The sequence below is a fragment of the Salvelinus sp. IW2-2015 genome, linkage group LG4q.1:29 (assembly GCF_002910315.2).
Source record: "Salvelinus sp. IW2-2015 linkage group LG4q.1:29, ASM291031v2, whole genome shotgun sequence".
NCBI lineage: Eukaryota > Metazoa > Chordata > Actinopteri > Salmoniformes > Salmonidae > Salvelinus > Salvelinus sp. IW2-2015.
In genome coordinates this window covers 66,209,995-66,229,883 of record NC_036842.1, presented here as the reverse complement: position 1 = coordinate 66,229,883, position 19,889 = coordinate 66,209,995, and the positions used below count along the sequence as shown (strand labels likewise).

The following is a 19,889-nucleotide window of genomic DNA, read 5'->3' as shown; positions in this document are numbered from 1 at the left end:
CCAGTGTGTAGTATGATGGCGATTGCATCGTCTGTGGAACTATTGGGGCGGTAAGCAAATTGAAGTGGGTCTAGTGTGACAGGTAAGGTGGAGGTGATATYATCCTTGACTAGTCTCTCAAAGTACTTCATGATGACAGAAGTGAGTGCTACGGGGCGATAGTCATTTAGTTCAGTTTCTTTTGCATTCTTGAGTACAGGAACAATGGTGGCCATCTGGAAGTAAGTGGGGACAGCAGACTGGGATAGGGAATATGTCTGTAAACACACCAGTCAGCTGGTCTGCACTTGCTCTGAGGACGCGGCTAGGGATGCCGTCTGGGCCAGCCACGGAGAAGGAGAGCCCACAGTCCTTGGTAGCTGGCTGCGTCGGTGCCACTTTGTTATCCTCAAAGCGGGCAAATAACGTGTTTAGCCTGTCCAGATGCAAGACATTGGTGTCCGCGACTTGGCTGGTTTTCTTTTTGTAGTCCGTGATTGTCTGTAGACCCTGCCACATATGTCTCGTGTCTGAGCCGTTGAATTACGACTCCACTTTGCCTCTATACTGATGTTTTGCCTGTTTGATTGCCTTGCGGAGGGAATGACTACTCTGTTTGTATTCTGCCATATTCCCAGTCACATTGCCATGGTTAAATAGTACCAAATCATTCAAAGGCCATTTTCTCAAAAGTGAGTTTACAAGTTTATCAACTTTCAAAGCAGAATGACTTTCCCATTGTTCCTCAACTGTACAGTCGTGGCCAAAAGTTTTGAGAATGCCACAAATATTAATTTCCACAAAGTTTGCTGCTTCAGTGTCTTTAGATATTTTTGTCAGATMTTACTATGGAATACTGAAGTATAATTACAAGCATTTCATAAGTGTCAACGGCTTTTATTGACAATTAGATGAAGTTGATGCAAAGAGTCAATATTTGCAGTGTTGACCCTTCTTTTTCAAGACCTCTGCAATCCGCCCTGGCATGCTGTCAATTAACTTCAGGGCCACGTCCTGACTGATTGCAGCCCATTCTTAAATAATCAATGCTTGGAGTTTGTCAGAATTTGTGGGTTTTTGTTTGTCAACCCACCTCTTGAGGATTGACCACAAGTTCTCAATGTGATTAAGGCCTGGGGACTTTCCTGGCCATGGACCCAAAATATCGATGTCTTGTTCTCCGAGCCACTTAGTTATCACTTTTGCCTTATGGCAAGGTGCTCCATCATGCTAGAAAAGGCATTGTTCGTCACCAAACTGTTCCTGGATGGTTGGGAGAAGTTGCTCTCGGAGGATGTGTTGGTACCATTCTTTATTCATGGCTGTGTTCTTAGGCAAAATTGTGAGTGAGCCCATTCCCTTGGCTGAGAAGCAACCCCACACATGAATGGTCTCAGGATGCTTTACTGTTMGCATGACACAGGACTGATGGTAGCGCTCACCTTGTCTTCTCCGGACAAGCTTTTTTTTTCGGATGCCCCAAACAATCGTAAAGGAGATTCATCAGAGAAAATGACTTTACCCCAGTCCTCAGCAGTCCAATCCCTGTACCTTTTGCAGAATATCAGTCTGTCCCTGATGTTTTTCCTGGAGAGAAGTGGCTTCTTTGCTGCCCTTCTTGACACCAGGCCATCCTCCAAAAGTATTTGCCTCACTGTGCGTGCAGATGCACTCACACCTGCCTGCTGCCATTCCTGAGCAAGCTCTGTACTGGTGGTGCCCCGATCCCGCAGCTGAATCAACTTTAGGAGGCTGTCCTGGCGCTTGCTGGCCTTTCTTGGGCGCCCTGAAGCCTTCTTCACAACAATTGAACCACTCTCGTTGAAGATCTTGATGATTCGATAAATGGTTGATTTAGGTATAATCTTACTGGCAGCAATATCCTTGCCTGTGAATACCTTTTTGTGCAAAGCAATGATGACGGCACGTGTTTCCTTGCAGGTAAACATGGTTGACAGAGGAAGAACAATGATTCCAAGCAACACCCTCCTTTTGAAGCTTCCAGTCTGTTATTCGAACTCAATCAGCATGACAGAGTGATCTCCAGCCGTGTCCTCGTCAACACTCACACCTGTGTTAACGAGAGAATCACTGACATGATGTCAGCTGGTCCTTTTGTGGCAGGGCTGAAATGGAGTGGAAATGTTTTTGGGAGATTCAGTTTATTTGCATGGCAAAGAGTCACTGCAATAAATTGCAATTCATCTGATCACTCTTCATAACATTCTGGAGTATATGCAAATTGKCATCATACAAACTGAGGCAGCAGACCTTGTGAAAATTAATATTTGTGTCATTCTCAAAACTTCTGGCCACGACTGTAGTGTATGATATACCATTTTGAGTCTCTACTTTTACCCAATATAAAACACACAATTTCAGATTTTGCTACATAAGACTGATTTGAGCCGGTCGAAAACGCTCCACTATTTCCTGGTTGCTAAAATTCTAATAGTTTGACTAATTTCAGTTTGTGGCAAAACAAGCAATGTATAGTGTAGAGAATKATTTTACCATCTAAACTGCTAAGATAATTTTTTTAAATAACAAAAAATATTGTATTTTCAGCGAAATGAAGCTGGAGTACAAAACCGAAAGTAAAAGACACAAAAACTAAACTTAAGAATGGAAGAATAGAAATAGCGCATATAGAAAAGATATACCACMTCTTAGACTTGCTTTCAATGAGAATGACAGATCTATAACTTAACATTTCTATGGGAATTTGGTCAGGTCAGCCAAAAAGTTACATATTGCAGCTTTAATGTTCCCAATACTCACATACAGACAACAAATACAGTCCCCTCGCATGCAATGAAGTGTGCCAAGAAGCATGGAATGACCAATTGAAATTGACAAGAGAGGCCTTTGACCATGTCGTAGGAAAATGTATGCAGCCGGTTGAGCTGAGGGCCTGTCGGGCAGAGCAACAGTGAACTAATCAGTACCTCCTGAGGACATACTTTTCCGGCTGGGCTGGGACCCACGCCAGGTCTGTCCTTCCCAGCATGCCAGCTAATAAGATGCATGAAATTATATGATTAACCATCTGCATCCTTCAGCTGGGAGCCAGGGATCAGCCTGGATACAGCACTCAATCCTTCCAAAGAAGCTGGACTCATGCTCCAGAATACATGGAATGTAGAATTCTTACTCATCTTTTTGTCAAGCAAAACCTTTTGTGGAAGGTAATAAGTAGCCCACAGACCACCTCGCATACTCAACATCATCGATATATGTCGAGTTTCCTTGTAGGCCTATTTGGTGGGGAAACTGTGAAGCCAGCTGTATAGCCTATTGCCTGTTTCTGTTTATTAAAAAATGTGAAACAATGTTGTGTCTGTTTGCTGCTTTTCATTAAATCATGCATAGCTGTTCTTTATATAACCTAAAATAAATGTGTTCATATGTGACTTTCAGGAAACTAGGCATATGTCGTGCATCACTAGTTCATAGGAGAAGTACATACATAGTTACTACCATGTACGTACTATTGTCAGGTGTAGTGAAAACAACAGTGAGGTGTAGTGGTACTGACCCGCATTGCCTTGAGTGGGGGGCCTCTGCTGACCCCCGCTCCTGTGTAAGGAGGCCTGAGGGGGGGAGAGCATCCCGCTGTCACTCAGAGAGGCTGCGGCCTGAGCCAGGGCCTGGCTGCTCATGGATCCTCCTGGGTTGTAGGACATAGTATTCTGGTTGGAGACTGGCACTGCCACATGCATGGGGAAGTTCTGCTGGGGCAGCGCTGTGGGCTACAGGAGGGAAACACAGAGACATGAAGAGAATCAAAGACCTGGCGCTGGGCTGAGGGTCACACGGGGAAGGAGACGGCAGAGATGGCATCTGTGATGGTGCCACATCAATCACATTGGTATGGTTAACAGAGCAGTCATATTAACTGATGGCAATGTTCCAAATCTAGGTTGATTGGATGCTGTCATGAGCCTGTATAATTTATAAATACTAATGTATAAAATGTACAGATGACAACTATATTTCTGTAAATGCACAAAACAATAATTTTGCTATTTAAAAAACATTACAGATCAAAACATGCACAATAGCAAGTGTCTTGTACCAGGTGTTCAGACTTGCATTGTAATAGTCAGCACTGCAGATCATCAACGTTTCTTCTTTTATTGTAGGTAGTCTAATTGTGTTATTTCCCAAAATATACAGTTGAAGTCGGAAGTTTACATACACTTAGGTTGGAGTCATTAAAACTCGTTTTTCAACCACTCCGGATATAGTTTTCACAAGTTGGTTAGGACGTCTACTTTGTGCATGACACAAGTAATTTTTCCAACAATTGTTTACAGACAGATTATTTAACTTATAACTCACCGTATCACAATTCCAGTGGGTCAGAAGTTTACATACACTACGTTGACTGTGCCTTTAAACAGCTTGGAAAATTCCAGAAATGGCTTTAGAAGCTTCTGATAGGCTAATTGACATAATTTGAGTCAATTGGAGGTGTATCTGTGGATTTATTTAAAGGCCTACCTTCAAACTCAGTGCCTCATTGCTTGACATCATGGGAAAATCAAAAGAAATCAGCCAAAAAATTGTTGACCTTCACAAGTCTGGTTCATCCTTGGGAGCAATTTCCAAACGCCTGACGGTACCACGTTCATCTGTACAAGCAATAGTACGCAAGTATAAACACCATGGGACCACGCAGCCATCATACCGCTCAGGAAGGAGAAGCATTCTGTCTCCTAGAGATGAGCGTACTTTGGTGCGAAAAGTGCAAATCAATCACTGAACCACAGCAAAGGACCTTGTGAAGATGCTGGAGGAAACAGGTACAAAAGTATCTATATCCACAGTAAAACTAATSCTATATCGACATAACCTGAAAGGCCGCTCAGTAAGGAAGAAGCCACTGCTCCAAAACCGCCATAAAAAAAGCCAGACCGGTTTGCAACTGCACATGGGCACAAAGATCATACTTTTTCGAGAAATTTCCTCTGGTCTGATGAAACAAAAATGGCCATAATGGCCATAAAGACCATTGTTATGTTTGGAGGAAAAAGGGGGATGCTTGCAAGCCGAAGAACACTATCCCAAGCGCGAAGCACGGGGATGGCAGCATCATGTTGTGGGGGTGCTTTGCTGCAGGAGGGACTGGTGGACTTCACAAAATAGATGGCATCATGAGGAAGAAAAATGATGTGGAGCTATTGAAGAAACATCTCAAGGCATCAGTCAGGAAGTTAAAGCTTGGTCGCAAATGAGTCTTCCAAATGGACAATGACTCCAAGCATACTTCCAAAGTTGTGGTAAAATGGCTTAAGGACAACAAAGTCAAGGTATTGGAGTGGCCATCACAAAGCCCTGACCTCAATCCTATAGAAAAGTTATGGGCAGAACTGAAAAAGTGTATGCGAGCAAGGATACACAATGTAATCAAACCTGACTCAGTTACACCAGCTCTGTCAGGAGGAATTCACCCAACWTATTGTGGGAAGCTTGTGGAAGGCTACCCGAAACGTTTGACTCAAGTTAAACAATTTAAAGGTAATGCTACCAAATACTAATTAAGTGTATGTAAACTTCTGACCCACTGGGAATGTGATGAAATAAATAAAAGCTGAAATAAATCATTCTCTCTACTATTATTCTGACATTTCACATTCTTAAAATAAAGTGGTGATCCTAACTGACCTAAAACAGAGAATCTTTACGAGGATTACATGTCAGGAATTGTGAAAAACTGAGTTTAAATGTATTTGGCTAAGGTGTATGTAAACTTCCGACTTGCATTTTGGATCAAAACTCCATGTCAGTGCAGTGCAGTGCTGACAATCCAAATAGTTTGTGAGAGTAACTGGTGACAGTGAGACCACTCCATTCACAGCATAGTCCAGTGAGGCAGTCAGTTAGTGATATTATTAGTGTGTTAATTGCAAACAATGGTGCTCTCCATGTCAGAATTAGAGAGAAAACAGTTGAAGCACTATACTTTATGCAGGATTCTATGATTGCCACCCGCAATAAGATCACTATTGTCTTAAGGTAAAGCTCTGTGTAATTCCAGGGTACTTTGGTAACCTCCAGTCTGATAGTAGCTTGATGAAAGAGTGGAAAATAAACAGTGATAGTCCACTGATGTTGTGATTTGGCGAATACTTATTGAATTGCCCACGTGAATGGAGGACCCACCAAGATGAGAAACCAGGAGAGATCATACAATGAGCAAAGGGGCGGAAGATAAAAAAACGAATAAAAAATTATCCTCCCCCTCGCCAAATGATCCAGGCACTGAAAGAGATTCAATTTCTCGATCTGCTTGGGGGTGAAAATTGGGTTTTGGGAAAAAACACATAAATCACCAAAGCTACAGAACCAGTCAATATTTAAGCCAGTGGAGGAATCTTGCCCTTTTTTTTCAGGGGGAAATGTGTCTTTAATAATAAAGAAGCTTCTCCACAATAACAAAAATGCACTTTCCTTTTCTTATAGTTTTCAATATGATCTTCCTAATAGAGCTTTAAAAAGGTTCAACCTGTCATAACAATGTGATCTTATCAGGGTGTGCCAAAATATAAGTTGCAGAACAAATCAACAAAATAAACAAATACACTTCCAATGAACAGAAAAAAGGTTATGCTTGAATAGTCCATGTTTGCTTATAGTAGTTGACAGAGGTTGCAGGGGGGATAATTAAAAAAAGAAGAAAAAGTAAAACCAAAAGATGGTTAAAATCCTTTGTGCCACAAAGCCAAGCAGCAAAATCATTGCATTTACTTACGATTTTATGATTTCTCATCATATTATCAAACTCCTCATTAATTTTTTTATACTTTTCTTCTGTGTGAGGGGTGAGGACATATGAGGCATCAGGGTCCGGGCTATCACAGCCTCTGTGTTCTTTCTTGTTTAGCGCCTGTAGTGAACATCAACATAAAAACAGGAATCAACACAAAATGGCAGGAGAGGGAAAAAAGTACTTACACCACAGCGCTTGTACATTAAATCACTCTCTTCGCTTAGTTTGCCGAAACGGTCGTCCATGAGGGGGCTGTGCCCAAAACAGTCATCTGGATCAGGACTGGCACACAGGTCATTATGGCCTTTGTTTCTTAATTTCTGAAATAAAATTGCACAATTCACACATACAACATATACTGCAGGATACTCAGTCTACTACCACATGACTCTCTGTCTAGGTAGATTATAATACACCTCTACAAACCTGTTCCCATAACAAAACATGATCAAAAATACTAACATAAATAAAAGGCATCATTCAAGTCAAGACACTAATTAATTGAATACATATGACAGATATTAAATGACTTGTAATACATCAATTATAATACACCTGGCTTCACGTGTACATTTATAAATAATCCAAACATATTTGAATTAATTTGTTATTTTTGGGCTTGCCAGTGTGCTGGTATGAGCAGGGAACGGGATGAATACTGTCTTCCTATGCAATGGTTAACAATGATAGGCAAATTGAAATGTCAAACCTTATCCTTTCATCCTTTAGAGACCATCACAGAATAAACTAAATATTTCTCTGCACTCCTCTCCCTGCACTCTCTCTCTTACGCCTCTCAACCTCTACCCAACCCCCCTTCTCTCTCTATCTTCCCCCTCTCTTGCTGCATGTGTGTGTTTCAATGCATATTTCATTATCTTTCAGTTATCATAAGCCACCCGGCTGGAAGACACCCCGGTATAAGAGGATCCCACAGAGCAGCAGTTTAAAACATTGCAGACTTTAATTCAGCATGGCTGCCACTCATGGGATTTTATCAATGTTAAGTAATGTAGGAAATAAAATGGATTACTATACTGTATGTGGTCAAATACGCTTATTAGAGCATGAAATGGAGTGATTATTGTAAGAGTAAAGAGCACACAGTATGGTGTGATATAGACGTCCAATGAGCTTTAATTTACCTCTTAACAGGACTGCACACTATCAAATTAACTAAATAAAAAGAGTGAAAACTGTGTTGTGCTTGTTATAACTTTCTATCAAAGGAGCGGTTCTCTCCGCTTTGTTAAAACTGTGAATGATGGTGGTAACGAGAACCCATGACAGCACGTGACAGCATGTGATATCAAGCCAGTCAGAGAACATCAAGTTTGATTTATATATGTGCTGTTCAGGTTCCCCTATCAGGCTGGTGCAGGCCCAGAGCGGTGACCTACCCTGTCTCTGGGCTGCCTCTGAGCCGGATGTCTACAGTAGTCACTGACTCCTCTGGATGGAGGGGTCACCGTGTGAGGGAGAGGAGTAGGACTCAAAGGCACTAATGAGCCCTTCGTCTCTGCCTCCATCTCCATTATCCTAGAGGTGCAGGAGGTAACGCTGGTGTGTGTGTGGGTGTTCATGGGCGTTGCAGCAGCAGCTGGCATCTGCTGACAGCTCTCTGACAGTACAGTGGTGTTTGAGCTGATCTCTATCTAACAACATGTCTTACCCAGCCCTGCTTACAGTAACTGGGTCGTTCCACGAAAATAGTGCCTTTTGAGAACACTTTTATATTTTAAGTATTGTGCACCAATATTGAATATTGCATTTTTAAAGCCTGTTATATTAAATTAAGTGSCCTTTAATATAAACCACATGATGAATTCAATAAATGTGATTTGTTTATATGAATAAAGGCATTTAAGATGAAATCTTCAACCCTAATATGGTCAACCCTGTTACTTTATTTGGCACTTAATAGACACTTACTATAGTAATTTGAGATGGGAAAACATGTTTTTTCTATGAAGTTGAACATGTGCTATTTATGACAGAATGTTAACATTTTGTGAAATCTAAAGTTTTTTATGACCAAGTTACACTTCTTAAAAGGTGCCGATTTGGTGGAAGGACCCAGATCCCAGCATGCTGACAAGCCGGGTATGACACATTACTGTCGGATTTCCTAGGATTGAAATATGAAACTTTACTGGTTTTCAATGATTTCCTACTATACAATGTACGTGTCTACCAAGGCACAGTTTACTCTAACTTTTACAAATGTACCAGTACTGAATCAAACTACAGCTATTGTATGCAGTAATCATGTGCCTATGAACCAGAGTTATACTGTTAGCACTGAGGTGGTGTGCCCTAGTAGGAAGTCCACTGTGTGAAGCTCACCCTGATCAAACATAAATAACATAAGCATGTCTACATCTGATAAGCTTCCCAGTAAAGCAATAAAAACAATTAAGCATCCCATAAAATTGCTAAAAATAGCCCATATTAAAATATGTAGGCTAAGAAACAAGGTTCATGAAATCAATAACTTGCTAGTAACAGATGACATTCATATTCGGACTATATCTGAAACTCACTTATATAATACCTTTGATGATACAGTGGTAGCAATACATGGTTATAATATGATGCGGGTCTATATTCAGAACCACATTACTGTAAAGCTTAGAGAGGATCTCATGTTAAATACTGTTGAAGTAATATGGCTAAAGGTTCATCTGCCTCACCTAAAGCCTTGTGGGAACCTGCTATAGACCACCAAGTGTTAACAATCAGTATCTGAATAATATGCGTGAAAAGCTTGATAATGTWCGTGATATCAACAGCGAGCTTTGGAACACCTTCAATGACATTTTGGGGAAAATGGCAAACTCAGCTCCATCATTCATTGAATCAGATGGCTCATAAATAAAATAAAACACTGATATTGCCAACTACTTTAACTTCTTATGGCTGGGGGCAGTATTGAGTAGCATGGATGAATAAGGTGCCCAGAGTAAACTGCCTGCTACTCAGGCCTAGAAGCTAAGATATGCATAGTATTAGTATATTTGGATAGAAGACACTCTCAAGTTTCTAAAACTGTTTGAATGATGTCTGTGAGTATAACAGAACTTATATGGCAGGCAAAACCTGAGAAAAAATCCAACCAGGAAGTGGGAAATCTGAGGTTTGTAGGTTTTCAAGTCTTTGCCTATCCAATATACAGTGTCTATGGGGTCATATTGCACTTCCTACGGCGTCCACTAGATGTCAACCGTCTTTAGAACCTTGTTTCAGGTTTCTACTGTGAAGGGGGAGAGAATAAGCTGTTTGACTAAGGGGTCTGGCAGAAGGCCAAGAGCTCAGTTAGGCGCGCGCCRATGAGAGGTAGCTGCGTTCTTTTTCATTTCTAAAGACAAAGGAATAGTCCGGTTGGAATATTATTGAAGATTTATGATAAAAACATCCTAAAGATTGATTCTATACATCGTTTGACATGTTTCTACGAACTGTAATGGAACTTTGACTTTTCGTCTGGCCTGCGCCTCGTGAATTTGGATTTGTGAACTAAACGCGTGAACAAAAAGGAGGTATTTGGACATAAATGATGGACTTTATCGAACAAAACAAAKATTTATTGTGGAACTGGGATTCCTGGGAGTGCATTCTGATGAAGATCATCAAAGGTAAGTGAATATTTATAATGCTATTTCTGACTTCTGTTGACTCCACAACATGGCGGGTATGGCTTGTTTTGGTCTCTGAGCGCTGTACTGAGCGCTGTAGATTATTGCATGGTGTGCTTTTTCCGTAAAGCTTTTTTGAAATCTGACACAGCGGTTGCATTAAGGAGAAGTTTATCTATAATTCCATGCATAACACTTGTATCTTTTATCAATGTTTATTATGAGTATGTCTGTAAATTGATGTGGCGCTCTGCAAAATCACTGGATGTTTTGGAAGCAAAACATTACTGAACATAACACGCCAATGTAAACTGAGATTTTTGGATATAAATATGAACTTTATCGAACAAAACATACATGTATTGTTTAACATGAAGTCCTATGAGTGTCATCTGATGAAGATCATCAAAGGTTAGTGATACATTTTCTCTCTATTTTTGCTTTTTGTGACTCCTCTCTTTGGCTGGAAAAATGGCTGTGTTTTTCTGTGACTAGGTGCTGACCTAACATAATCGCATGGTATGCTTTCGTCGTAAAGTCTTTTTGAAATCGGACACTGTGGTGGGATTAACAACAAGTTTATCTTTAAAATGGTGTATAATACTTGTATGTTTGAGYAATTTTAATTATGAGATTGGCGCCCTGCACTTTCACTGGCTGTTGTCATATCGATCCCGTTAACGGGATTTCAGCCGTAAGAAGTTCATGATTTTTTCATTTTCAAGATTAGCAAACTTAGGCATGACATGCCATCAACAAACACTGACACTTCACATGAAAGTATAACTGACCAAATTATGAAAGACAAGCATTGTAAATTTGAATTCCATAAAGTGAGTGTGGAAGAGGTGAAAATAATTGTTGTCTATCAACAATGACAAGCCACCAGGCTCTGACAACTTGGATGGAAAATTACTGAGGATAATAGCAGACGATATTGCCACTCCTATTTGCCATATCTTCAATCTAAGCCTAATAGAAAGTGTGTGCCCTCAGGCCTAGAGTGAAGCAAAAGTCATTCCGCTACCCAAGAATAGTAAACCCCCATTTACTGGCTCGAATAGCCGACCAATCAGCCTGTTACCAACCCTTAATAAACTTTTGGATAAAATTGTGTTTGACCAGATACAATGCTATTTTACAGTAAACAAATTGACAACAGACTTTCAGCGCACTTATAGGAAAGGACATTCAACWWGCACATCACTTACACAAATGACTGATGATTGGCTGAGAGAAAATGGTGATCAAAAGATTGTGGGGGCTGTTTTGTTGACTTCAGTGAGGCTTTTCAGTGAGGCTTTTGACATTATTGATCATAGTCTGCTGCTGGAAAAACGTATGTGTTATGGCTTTACACCCCCTGCTATATTGTGGATAAAGAGTTACCTGTCTAACATAACACAGAGGGTGTTCTTTAATGGAAGCCTCTCCAACATAATCCAGGTAGAATCAGGAAATCCCCAGGGCAGCTGTCTAGGCCCCTTACTTTTTAAAAWMMTTGAGTAAAGCCAGTGTATCTACTGTATGTATGCGGATGACACAACACTATACACGTCAGCTACTACAGCGAATTAAAATGACTGCAACACTTAACAAAGAGCTGCAGTTAGTTTCAGACTGGGTGGCAAACAATAAGTTAGACCTAAATATTTAAAAAACTAAAAGCATTGTATTTGGGACAAACCATTCACTAAACCCTAAACCTCAACTAAATCTTGTAATGAATACTGTGGAAATTGAGCAAGTTGAGGTGACTAAACTGCTTGGAGTAACCCTGGATTGTAAACTGTCATGGTCAAAACATACAACAGTAGCTAAGATGGGGAGGAGTCTGTCCACAATAAAGCGCTGCTCTGCCTTCTTAACAACACTATCAACAAATGCCTTAGTTTTGTCCCACCTGGACCACTGTTCAGTCGTTCACTGTTCAGTCGTGCTCAGAACAGGGCAGCACGGCTGGCCCTTAAATGTACATGGAGAGCTAACATTAATAATATGCATGTCAATCTCTCATGGCCCAAAGTGGAGGAGAGATTGACTTGTTTTTGTAAGAAGTGTTGACAAGCTGAATGCACCGAGCTGTCTGTTTAAACTACTTGCACACAGCCATGCATACCCCACAAGACATGCCACCAGAGGTCTCTTCACAATCCCCAACTCCAGAACAGACTATGGGGGGCGCACACTGCTACATAGAGCCATGGCTACATGGAACTCTATTCCACATCAGGTAAATGATGCAAGCAGTAGAATTAGAATAATAAAAATATWAAAATACACCTTACGGAACAGCAGGGACTGTGAAGAGGCACACACACAGGTATAGACACACGCATAAGCACACACACTAGCACACACGTAATATTGTTGTATGGTGGTACTATACATTTTGTATTGTAGATATGTAGTGGTGAAATAATGTTATATGATGTACTGTTTTACCTTTTGTTTTATGTCTGATGTAAGTGCCTTAATGTGTTTGGACCCCAGTAAGAGTAGCTGCTGCCTTAATAATACAAATACAAACTATACACTCTACTCTAGCTTAAACACTTGATGAAACAGTGTATGAGCTCAAATCTGAAGCAGGGGAACTCTGAAAAGCACCTAAATCATATCAGTCATATCTGTCTGATAATGTTACTGGGGAGAGTAATGATGAATGATACACAACATGTGTAAATGTGCATTTAGATCCACTAGTGTTTGGTGTGTTACAAAGCCGGGGCATTCTTCTCATTCGAAGAAAACGCCTTCCTGGTTCATTTCCTGTTTACTGAGGCTGCTCTTCAGTTAGGCTCCTGTTAAGGCTATGTTTACCAGGGAAACTATGCACTTTCTCCGCCAGACTGCCACAGATCTGATCAGGACCTGCAKATTAAAGTCCAAACCTGCTCATTATGGGAATAGCTGGGTTGGGCTGGCCGGCCATGGCTATGTGAGATGGGCAGATCCGCAGGCAGCACTTCCATCCAGCCGCACCCTCTGCCCCTGGCCCCGTGCCCTGCTAGCCACTCAGGGAGGGGCCAGAGTGGAAACATCCAGTGCCAGGGACACTCAGCATTCAGAACAAACCATGGAACATATTGCACTGAGACTAAACAACACAAAGCCCAACAGCAAGTGCTCATATCTAGGTAATTGATTTCATAAGTTAATATTGATCTCTGTGATCTAAGATGAATTGAAATTAAACATTATGACAGCATATAATGTATTCATGCCTAAGAAAGAGTGAAGAGTGACAGATTTCCTCTCCGAGGTACTCCTAGCTGAGCACGTTAAGGAGTGAAGGTCTGGGACAGCACGGCAGTAATTCCTCCTTAAATGACTTGGCATGTTTCTGGTGTCCCACAGACGCTGCCCGCAGCTCCCAGTAAATGGATCACTAAATCAGCACATGGCCAAACAGGTGTCTCTCTCCCAAACACCTGTCAGGCCCTGGCTCCCCGGCCCGGCCAATCACACACAGCCTCACACTGACATGGCCTTAGAAGGGACCACATGGAACCCTGAAGGCCATCAGACATCACTCAACCCAAGGTTTTTACTCTATACTATTGGTTCAGTAATACATACAAACGTTTACATAAAAACACTCTTGTGAGATAAACAAAACAAAACCAACCAACGCTGAATTATGGTAAACAGAATTCAAAATTAAAGCTGTGTTCGTTCTATTCCATTTCTTCCTTTCTATTCCTATTCCTTCTATAGTTCAGAAATTCACTTTCAAAGGTCATATCATACTGTGACATTTTATGTATTTTGAAAGTTCAATATCTTGAAAACTTGATTGCTGACATGAAAAACATTTAGGGACTGTATCAATAGTGGACTAATGAAAGAAATACCAAAAGTCCTTTAAGACAGCAAAGCTGGAGGGGTGTGAATACAGTAGAACTTATAGGGCTTTTCAACAACAACATTTATAATGGAGGGTGGGTGGTGAGTCTGTCTGTATACGGGGCTGCAGATGGAGAGTAGTGATGATTGAACMTGTGTAATCTGTTCACAAGGGCCATGGAGGCTCATAAAGAGCAGTGGGAACCAGGCCAGCAGATATTCTCTCACAGCCATCCAGACCTGGATTGCTAGAAATTTGGCTCTATACACCAAATATTAAAATCTGGGTGTCTGACGTCAAACCAGCGGGGCATCATAGTGAGTGTGTGAGTGTAATGTTAAAAGAACAGGCTTTTTTCTGATATTCCGAAAGTGAGAGAGGCCTTGAAATGTGTCTCTTCACTCATAGTGCTGTATGCCCAACCCCACACTGATGATAACATCTACAGTATCACTCATCTCCTCCAGAGCACCTGTTGTTCATTTAGATTAAACTTACAAACGCAAGAGTATGAGCTATTGAAGCAGTGTGTCAATTGTACGTTATATAGAAAATAATTGTTTTCATATTATGTTAGAATGGAGCTATCAATTCTATCTCTATGTCAGGTAAGGTAAGTGACTGTTGTGGGTGGGGGGGTTGCCATGATGCTCCTGTACTGCCTGAGTGATTGAAGCGGGGAGAACAGGGCATGGCTTGAGTGGCTGGGGTCCTGGATGATCTTCTTGGCCTTCCTGCAACACCTGGTATTGTAGGTGTCCTGTAGGTGTCCTGCAATGTGCACAGGGGCAGCTGCACGTATCACCCTCTGAAGCGCTCCGTCTGTCCGCGGCGGTGGAGTTGTGATGCAGCCCGACAGTATGCTCTCGTTGGTGCTCCTGTAGAACACTGTGAAGGCCCTCGAGGACAGGCCAAATTTCTTCAGTATCCTGAGTTTGAAGAGTCGCTATCGTGCTTTCACCACGGTGTCCGTGTGGTTAAAACATTTCAGCTCCTCTGAGATGTGTACGCATGGGAATTGTTATTGACCGTCTCCACGGCGTCCCCATTGATGAGGATGGGGACGTGTCGAGCCTGGGTCCTCCTGAAGTCCACAATCAGCTCCTTTGTTTTGCTAATTTTGAGGGATAGGTTGTTTACCAAGCACCACGCAATCAGAGTGCCTTCCTCCTCCCTGTAGGCTGTCTCGTCATTGTTGGTAATCAGGCCTACTACTGTCGTGTCGTCAGCAAACTTGATGGTAGAGTTTGAACTGTATGAGGCCACGCAGTCTCGGGTATACAGGGAATACAGGAGGGGACTGAGGACGCACCCRTGTGGGGCCCCCATGTTGAGAATCAGTGTCGAGTAGGTATTGTTGCCTTCCTTGACCACCGGAACTTCCCTCTTGAGTCTTTGTTTGTAGGCGTGGAGAAGCAAGATGGAGTCATAGTCGGATTTGCCGAAAGGAGGATGGGAGAGGGCCTTATACCCGTGTCGAGGGTATAAGGCCTGAGCAAGAGGACAAGTACATTAGAGTGTCTAGTTTTACGTGAAGATGCAACTCCGGGATGCTGGCCTTCTAGGCAGAGTTGCAAAGAAAAAGCCATATCTCAGACTGGCCAATAAAAATAAAAGATTAAGATGGGCAAAAGAACACAGACACTGGACAGAGGAACTCTGCCTAGAAGGCCAGCATTCCAGAGTCGCCTCTTCACTGTTGACGTTGAGACTGGTGTTTTGCGGGTACTATTTAATGAGGCTGCCATTGGAGGACATGTGAGGCATCTGTTTCTCAAACTAGACACTCTGATGTACTTGTCCTCTTGCTCAGTTGTGCACTGGGGCCTCCCACTCCTCTTTCTATTCTGGTTAGGGCCAGTTTGTGCTGTTCTGTGAAGGGAGTAGTACCCAGCGTTGTACGAGATCTTCAGTTTTTTGGCAATTTCTCTCATGGAATAGCCTTCATTTCTCAGAACAAGAATAGACTGAGGAGTTTCAGAAGGAAGTTATTTGTTTCTGGTCATTTTGAGTCGGTAATCAAACCCACAAATGCTGATGCTCCAGAAACTCAACTAGTCTAAAGAAGGCCAGTTGTATTGCTTCTTTAATCAGGACAACAGTTTTCAGCTGTGCTAACATAATTGCAAAAAGGTTTTCTAATGATCAAATACCCTTTTTAAAATGATAAACTTGGATTAGCTAACACAACGTGCCATTTGAACACAGGAGTGATGTTTGCTTATAATTGGCCTCTGTACGCCTATTTAGATATTCCATAAAAAATCTGCCGTTTCCAGCTAAAATAGTAATTTACAACGTTAAGAATGTCTACACTGATTTCTGATCAATTTGATGTTATTTTAATGCACAAAGAAATTTGCTTTTCTTTCAAAAACAAGGACATTTTTAAGTGACCCCAAACTTTTGAACGGTAGTGTACATATGATGTAAGAAATAATACATAAAAAACTAAATACTGCAAAGTTTCCAAAGGACTAGAAGCGAGGCGACCTTCTCTGTCGGCGCCATCTTGCTCGAGACGAAGCAAGGTGCCCGCTGTCGACGCCATCTTAGCCAAATATAGTGTTCCATTTAGATCTATATTTATGTCACAGAAAATAAACATGACTGTTACACTCAAAAGACTCAACTTTTTMGGGGGGATTGGATGATTTAACCACAACCGCAGAGTTTATATCATAGCCCCATTTACATTGAACTTTTAAGAAAACTTTATTTAATGAGTTAAAGATAAAGTGGAGCCAAAGCTGTTGCGTAAGCCACCTACCATACCTGCTCCTTGTGAAGCACTTTCACTGAAATGGGCCTAAGCAATTTCTGCACAGTCTGCCTTAGATGGAACACCATTACACTCCAATGCCCCCCGCTTGTGTCAAGAGCTTTTTACATTTCACTTATTCATGTACTGAATGTGAATAAAAGGGAGTTTGGAAGTAGACAGTAAATGTCGTTAAAAAAGCCAAACTTCWCAAATGTGGGGAGAAGGCAGGTTGTGGCTGAACTGTCAGTGTCTTCCAGTGGTAGCTATATAGAACACACACCAAAATAATGCTTTAAGAGCCATTATAATTTGATTATAGTCTATATAAATAATGTATATTTTAACTATTTTTTGCTTCTGTAGTGTTCCTCACCTCATTTCAACTGTGTCCCCACCTTGCTCCCCCTGCAGTGTTGTGAATTCGCTGTTGTGCCCGTTGCCGCACTAAGCAAGGTAGCGTGCTAATCCTCATGACATCACCATTGTGTCCGGCCCGTTCCATCTAATGTGGTTATCAAAGGGCCTCTTTGAGTGTGAACACAGTTGAAAATCAGCATGGGGAGGCGGCTGATAGCAAGGCTTTTATCTGCTCACAAATATTTTTGCTTTTATATAACATCTTAAGAGACAAGTCTTTCACTGTGAGTATGTTGCCATTTTTCCMTTGGTGATGTAGATTTCACTTGAGGGGGAAAAGGGTATGTTGGTTGTTCTCGTGAAGTCTCCAGCTAGTGGCTGTATGTACTGTATGCCATTACAGAGGGCCCTAACAGCTTCTCCTCTCTACACACTGGTAATGGTCATATTACTGGTCTGGGAGTATGGGAGTAGGGAGGGCTAGATAAGGAAATTGGTTTTGATTCCCAGACATATCTGGTTTAATCTCATGACCATTCCACATCATCAATGATCTAACTGATATCAGGATATGACCCCATGCATGTCCTTCCTCTCCTTCAGCCCATTGTCTGACAGGAAATACAGCAGGAGGTGCTCCTTCTCAGTTGTACAGGACAGACTGTGTTTTGTTAGGTTATTATGACCGGACTGCAGCTGTTTGGAAAACAATATATCCTAAAGTCTGATCCAATCCTCTCCAAAAACAGGACAATGGTGAGACCACGGTTAGCTCTGAGCTGATACACCAAACAGAGTAAGACATGCAAACATATAAAAGTAGAGTAATCCTGACTGAGCTGTGGTCTGCGTGTCCCTAAAGGACAGACAGGAAGGAGAAAGCCTCTGTCTCAGGTCAGCTCAATTTACAGTAGAGCAGAAAATTATTGTGGTTGACTGGCTAGATTGTCACTTTGATAAATATAGCCGCTATATTATTGAGTAAGAATAAATTGCACAGCAGAGAGCAATACCATTCCCTCCGAGAAACAGGCAGCTGCTCAYAGACTTTGTTGAATAACGGACGTGGCAAAGATATTAGTTGCCACAGTCAAAGAGAACACACTTTCAATCAGTGGCTTGGATATTTTCAGACAATTTAGTCAACTGGGAATTGAAGTCCAAATTGAGGATAAAGGCATCTCAATGTCATCATTATCTACATCTTTAAAAGATTGGGAACAAATGAGACGAACACGTTCCATTACATCCAACTAGCTCTAGACAGCTATAGAGCGCCATGTGGATATATTTTAGATGAGAAGAAATTACATTAAAGATAAAAAGGTATAAACAACCATTCACAAAACAAACTATTACAAGAAGTTCACTTAACATCTTTTTCCCCGCTCCCACCTCCCTCCCCCGCTCTCTAATTCTCAACCTCTCTCTCTCTCCCTGTCTCCCTCTCCCTGCGCCCACAGAGTGGATCATTAGCTGTCAGAGCCCTTGAAACCAAACCCCCGCCCCCAACTCCCATACTTGCTCGCCTTTAAAATATTCATAAGGACAATTAGGAGTTCCAAAAAGGCGGGTGTAGAGAGCTGGGGCAGGTGTGGAGGGCTGGGGCGGGCGTGGAGGGCTGGGGCAGGTGTGGAGGGCTGGGGCAGGTGTGGAGGGCTGGGGGCGCACAGCGGAGGGAAAGGGCAGGATGTGCCAGCAGGACGTCTGTTCTGCAACACTCTATACCCAGACCACAGACCTGGCCTCATCAATCTGAGCCACAGCACCCCTCCCTCCCTCCCTTCCCACCCACCTCCTCACTCACTCAGTCAGGCAAGGCAGGGGAGGGTGGCATGATGCCAGCTAACCCCCCTCCTTCTCCTCCCAACTGGCTGTGCTCTGCTTTGTCCTCACCCCTGGGTAGAGGAGGGAGGTCTCACACTGCCCATGGTGAGACGGGGAGGAGGGCAAGCTGATTGTTGCCCAACGGAGCTAACATACAGAAGCCGTTCTATGTGAAATAAGGGTCACATTTCTGTTACAGGGACCACAAGGTCAGTAGAGAACATGGGGGTGGGCTCATGGTTTGGCCTTCAGCATAACCATCAACATAGTTCCTCTGTCCATATTGGTCACTGTGGTCTCTCATGTCAGCTATACATTAGACAGTAAACACAAACTTGGCAAGGGCGCTCCAATGGTGGCATGACTGTCATGAAAGTACACTATATAAACTCAGCAAAAAAGAAACGTCCTCTCACTATCAACTGCGTTTATTTTCAGCAAACTTAACATGTGTAAATATTTGTATGAACATAACAAGATGCAACAACTGAGACATAAACTGAACAAGTTCCACAGACATGTGACTAACAGAAATTGAATAACGTGTCCCTGAACAAAGGGGGGGGGGTCAAAATCAAAAGTAACAGTCAGTATCTGGTGTGGCCACCAGCTGCATTAAGTACTGCAGTTGCTCTTCTTTTCATGGACTGCACCAGATTTACCAGTTCTTGCTGTGAGATGTTACCCCACTCTTCCACCGAG

General features: G+C 42.1%; 2 protein-coding genes across 9 annotated transcripts in view; both read right to left on the bottom strand.

Moving 5' to 3' along the window:
• LOC111962398 (myocyte-specific enhancer factor 2A-like) overlaps positions 1-19,889 on the bottom strand; it is a 315,332-nt gene that overhangs the window by 26,676 nt on the left and 268,767 nt on the right. For 4 of the 7 annotated variants that reach the window (XM_023985464.2, XM_070443042.1, XM_070443043.1 and 1 more), the window contains exons 4-5: positions 6,940-7,074; positions 3,518-3,731 (exon numbers count right to left, since the gene is read on the bottom strand). In XM_023985464.2, the coding sequence (XP_023841232.1) occupies positions 3,518-3,731; positions 6,940-7,074 (349 nt within the window). Of the gene's footprint in view, positions 1-3,517; positions 3,732-6,736; positions 6,872-6,939; positions 7,075-19,889 lie in introns of all 7 variants that reach the window. The other 3 variants (XM_070443040.1, XM_070443044.1, XM_070443046.1) reach the window with 1 other exon arrangement.
• The window catches only part of LOC111962396 (multiple C2 and transmembrane domain-containing protein 2), a 264,113-nt gene that overhangs the window by 79,786 nt on the left and 164,438 nt on the right, over positions 1-19,889 (bottom strand). The gene's annotated exons all lie outside the window — the stretch shown is intronic.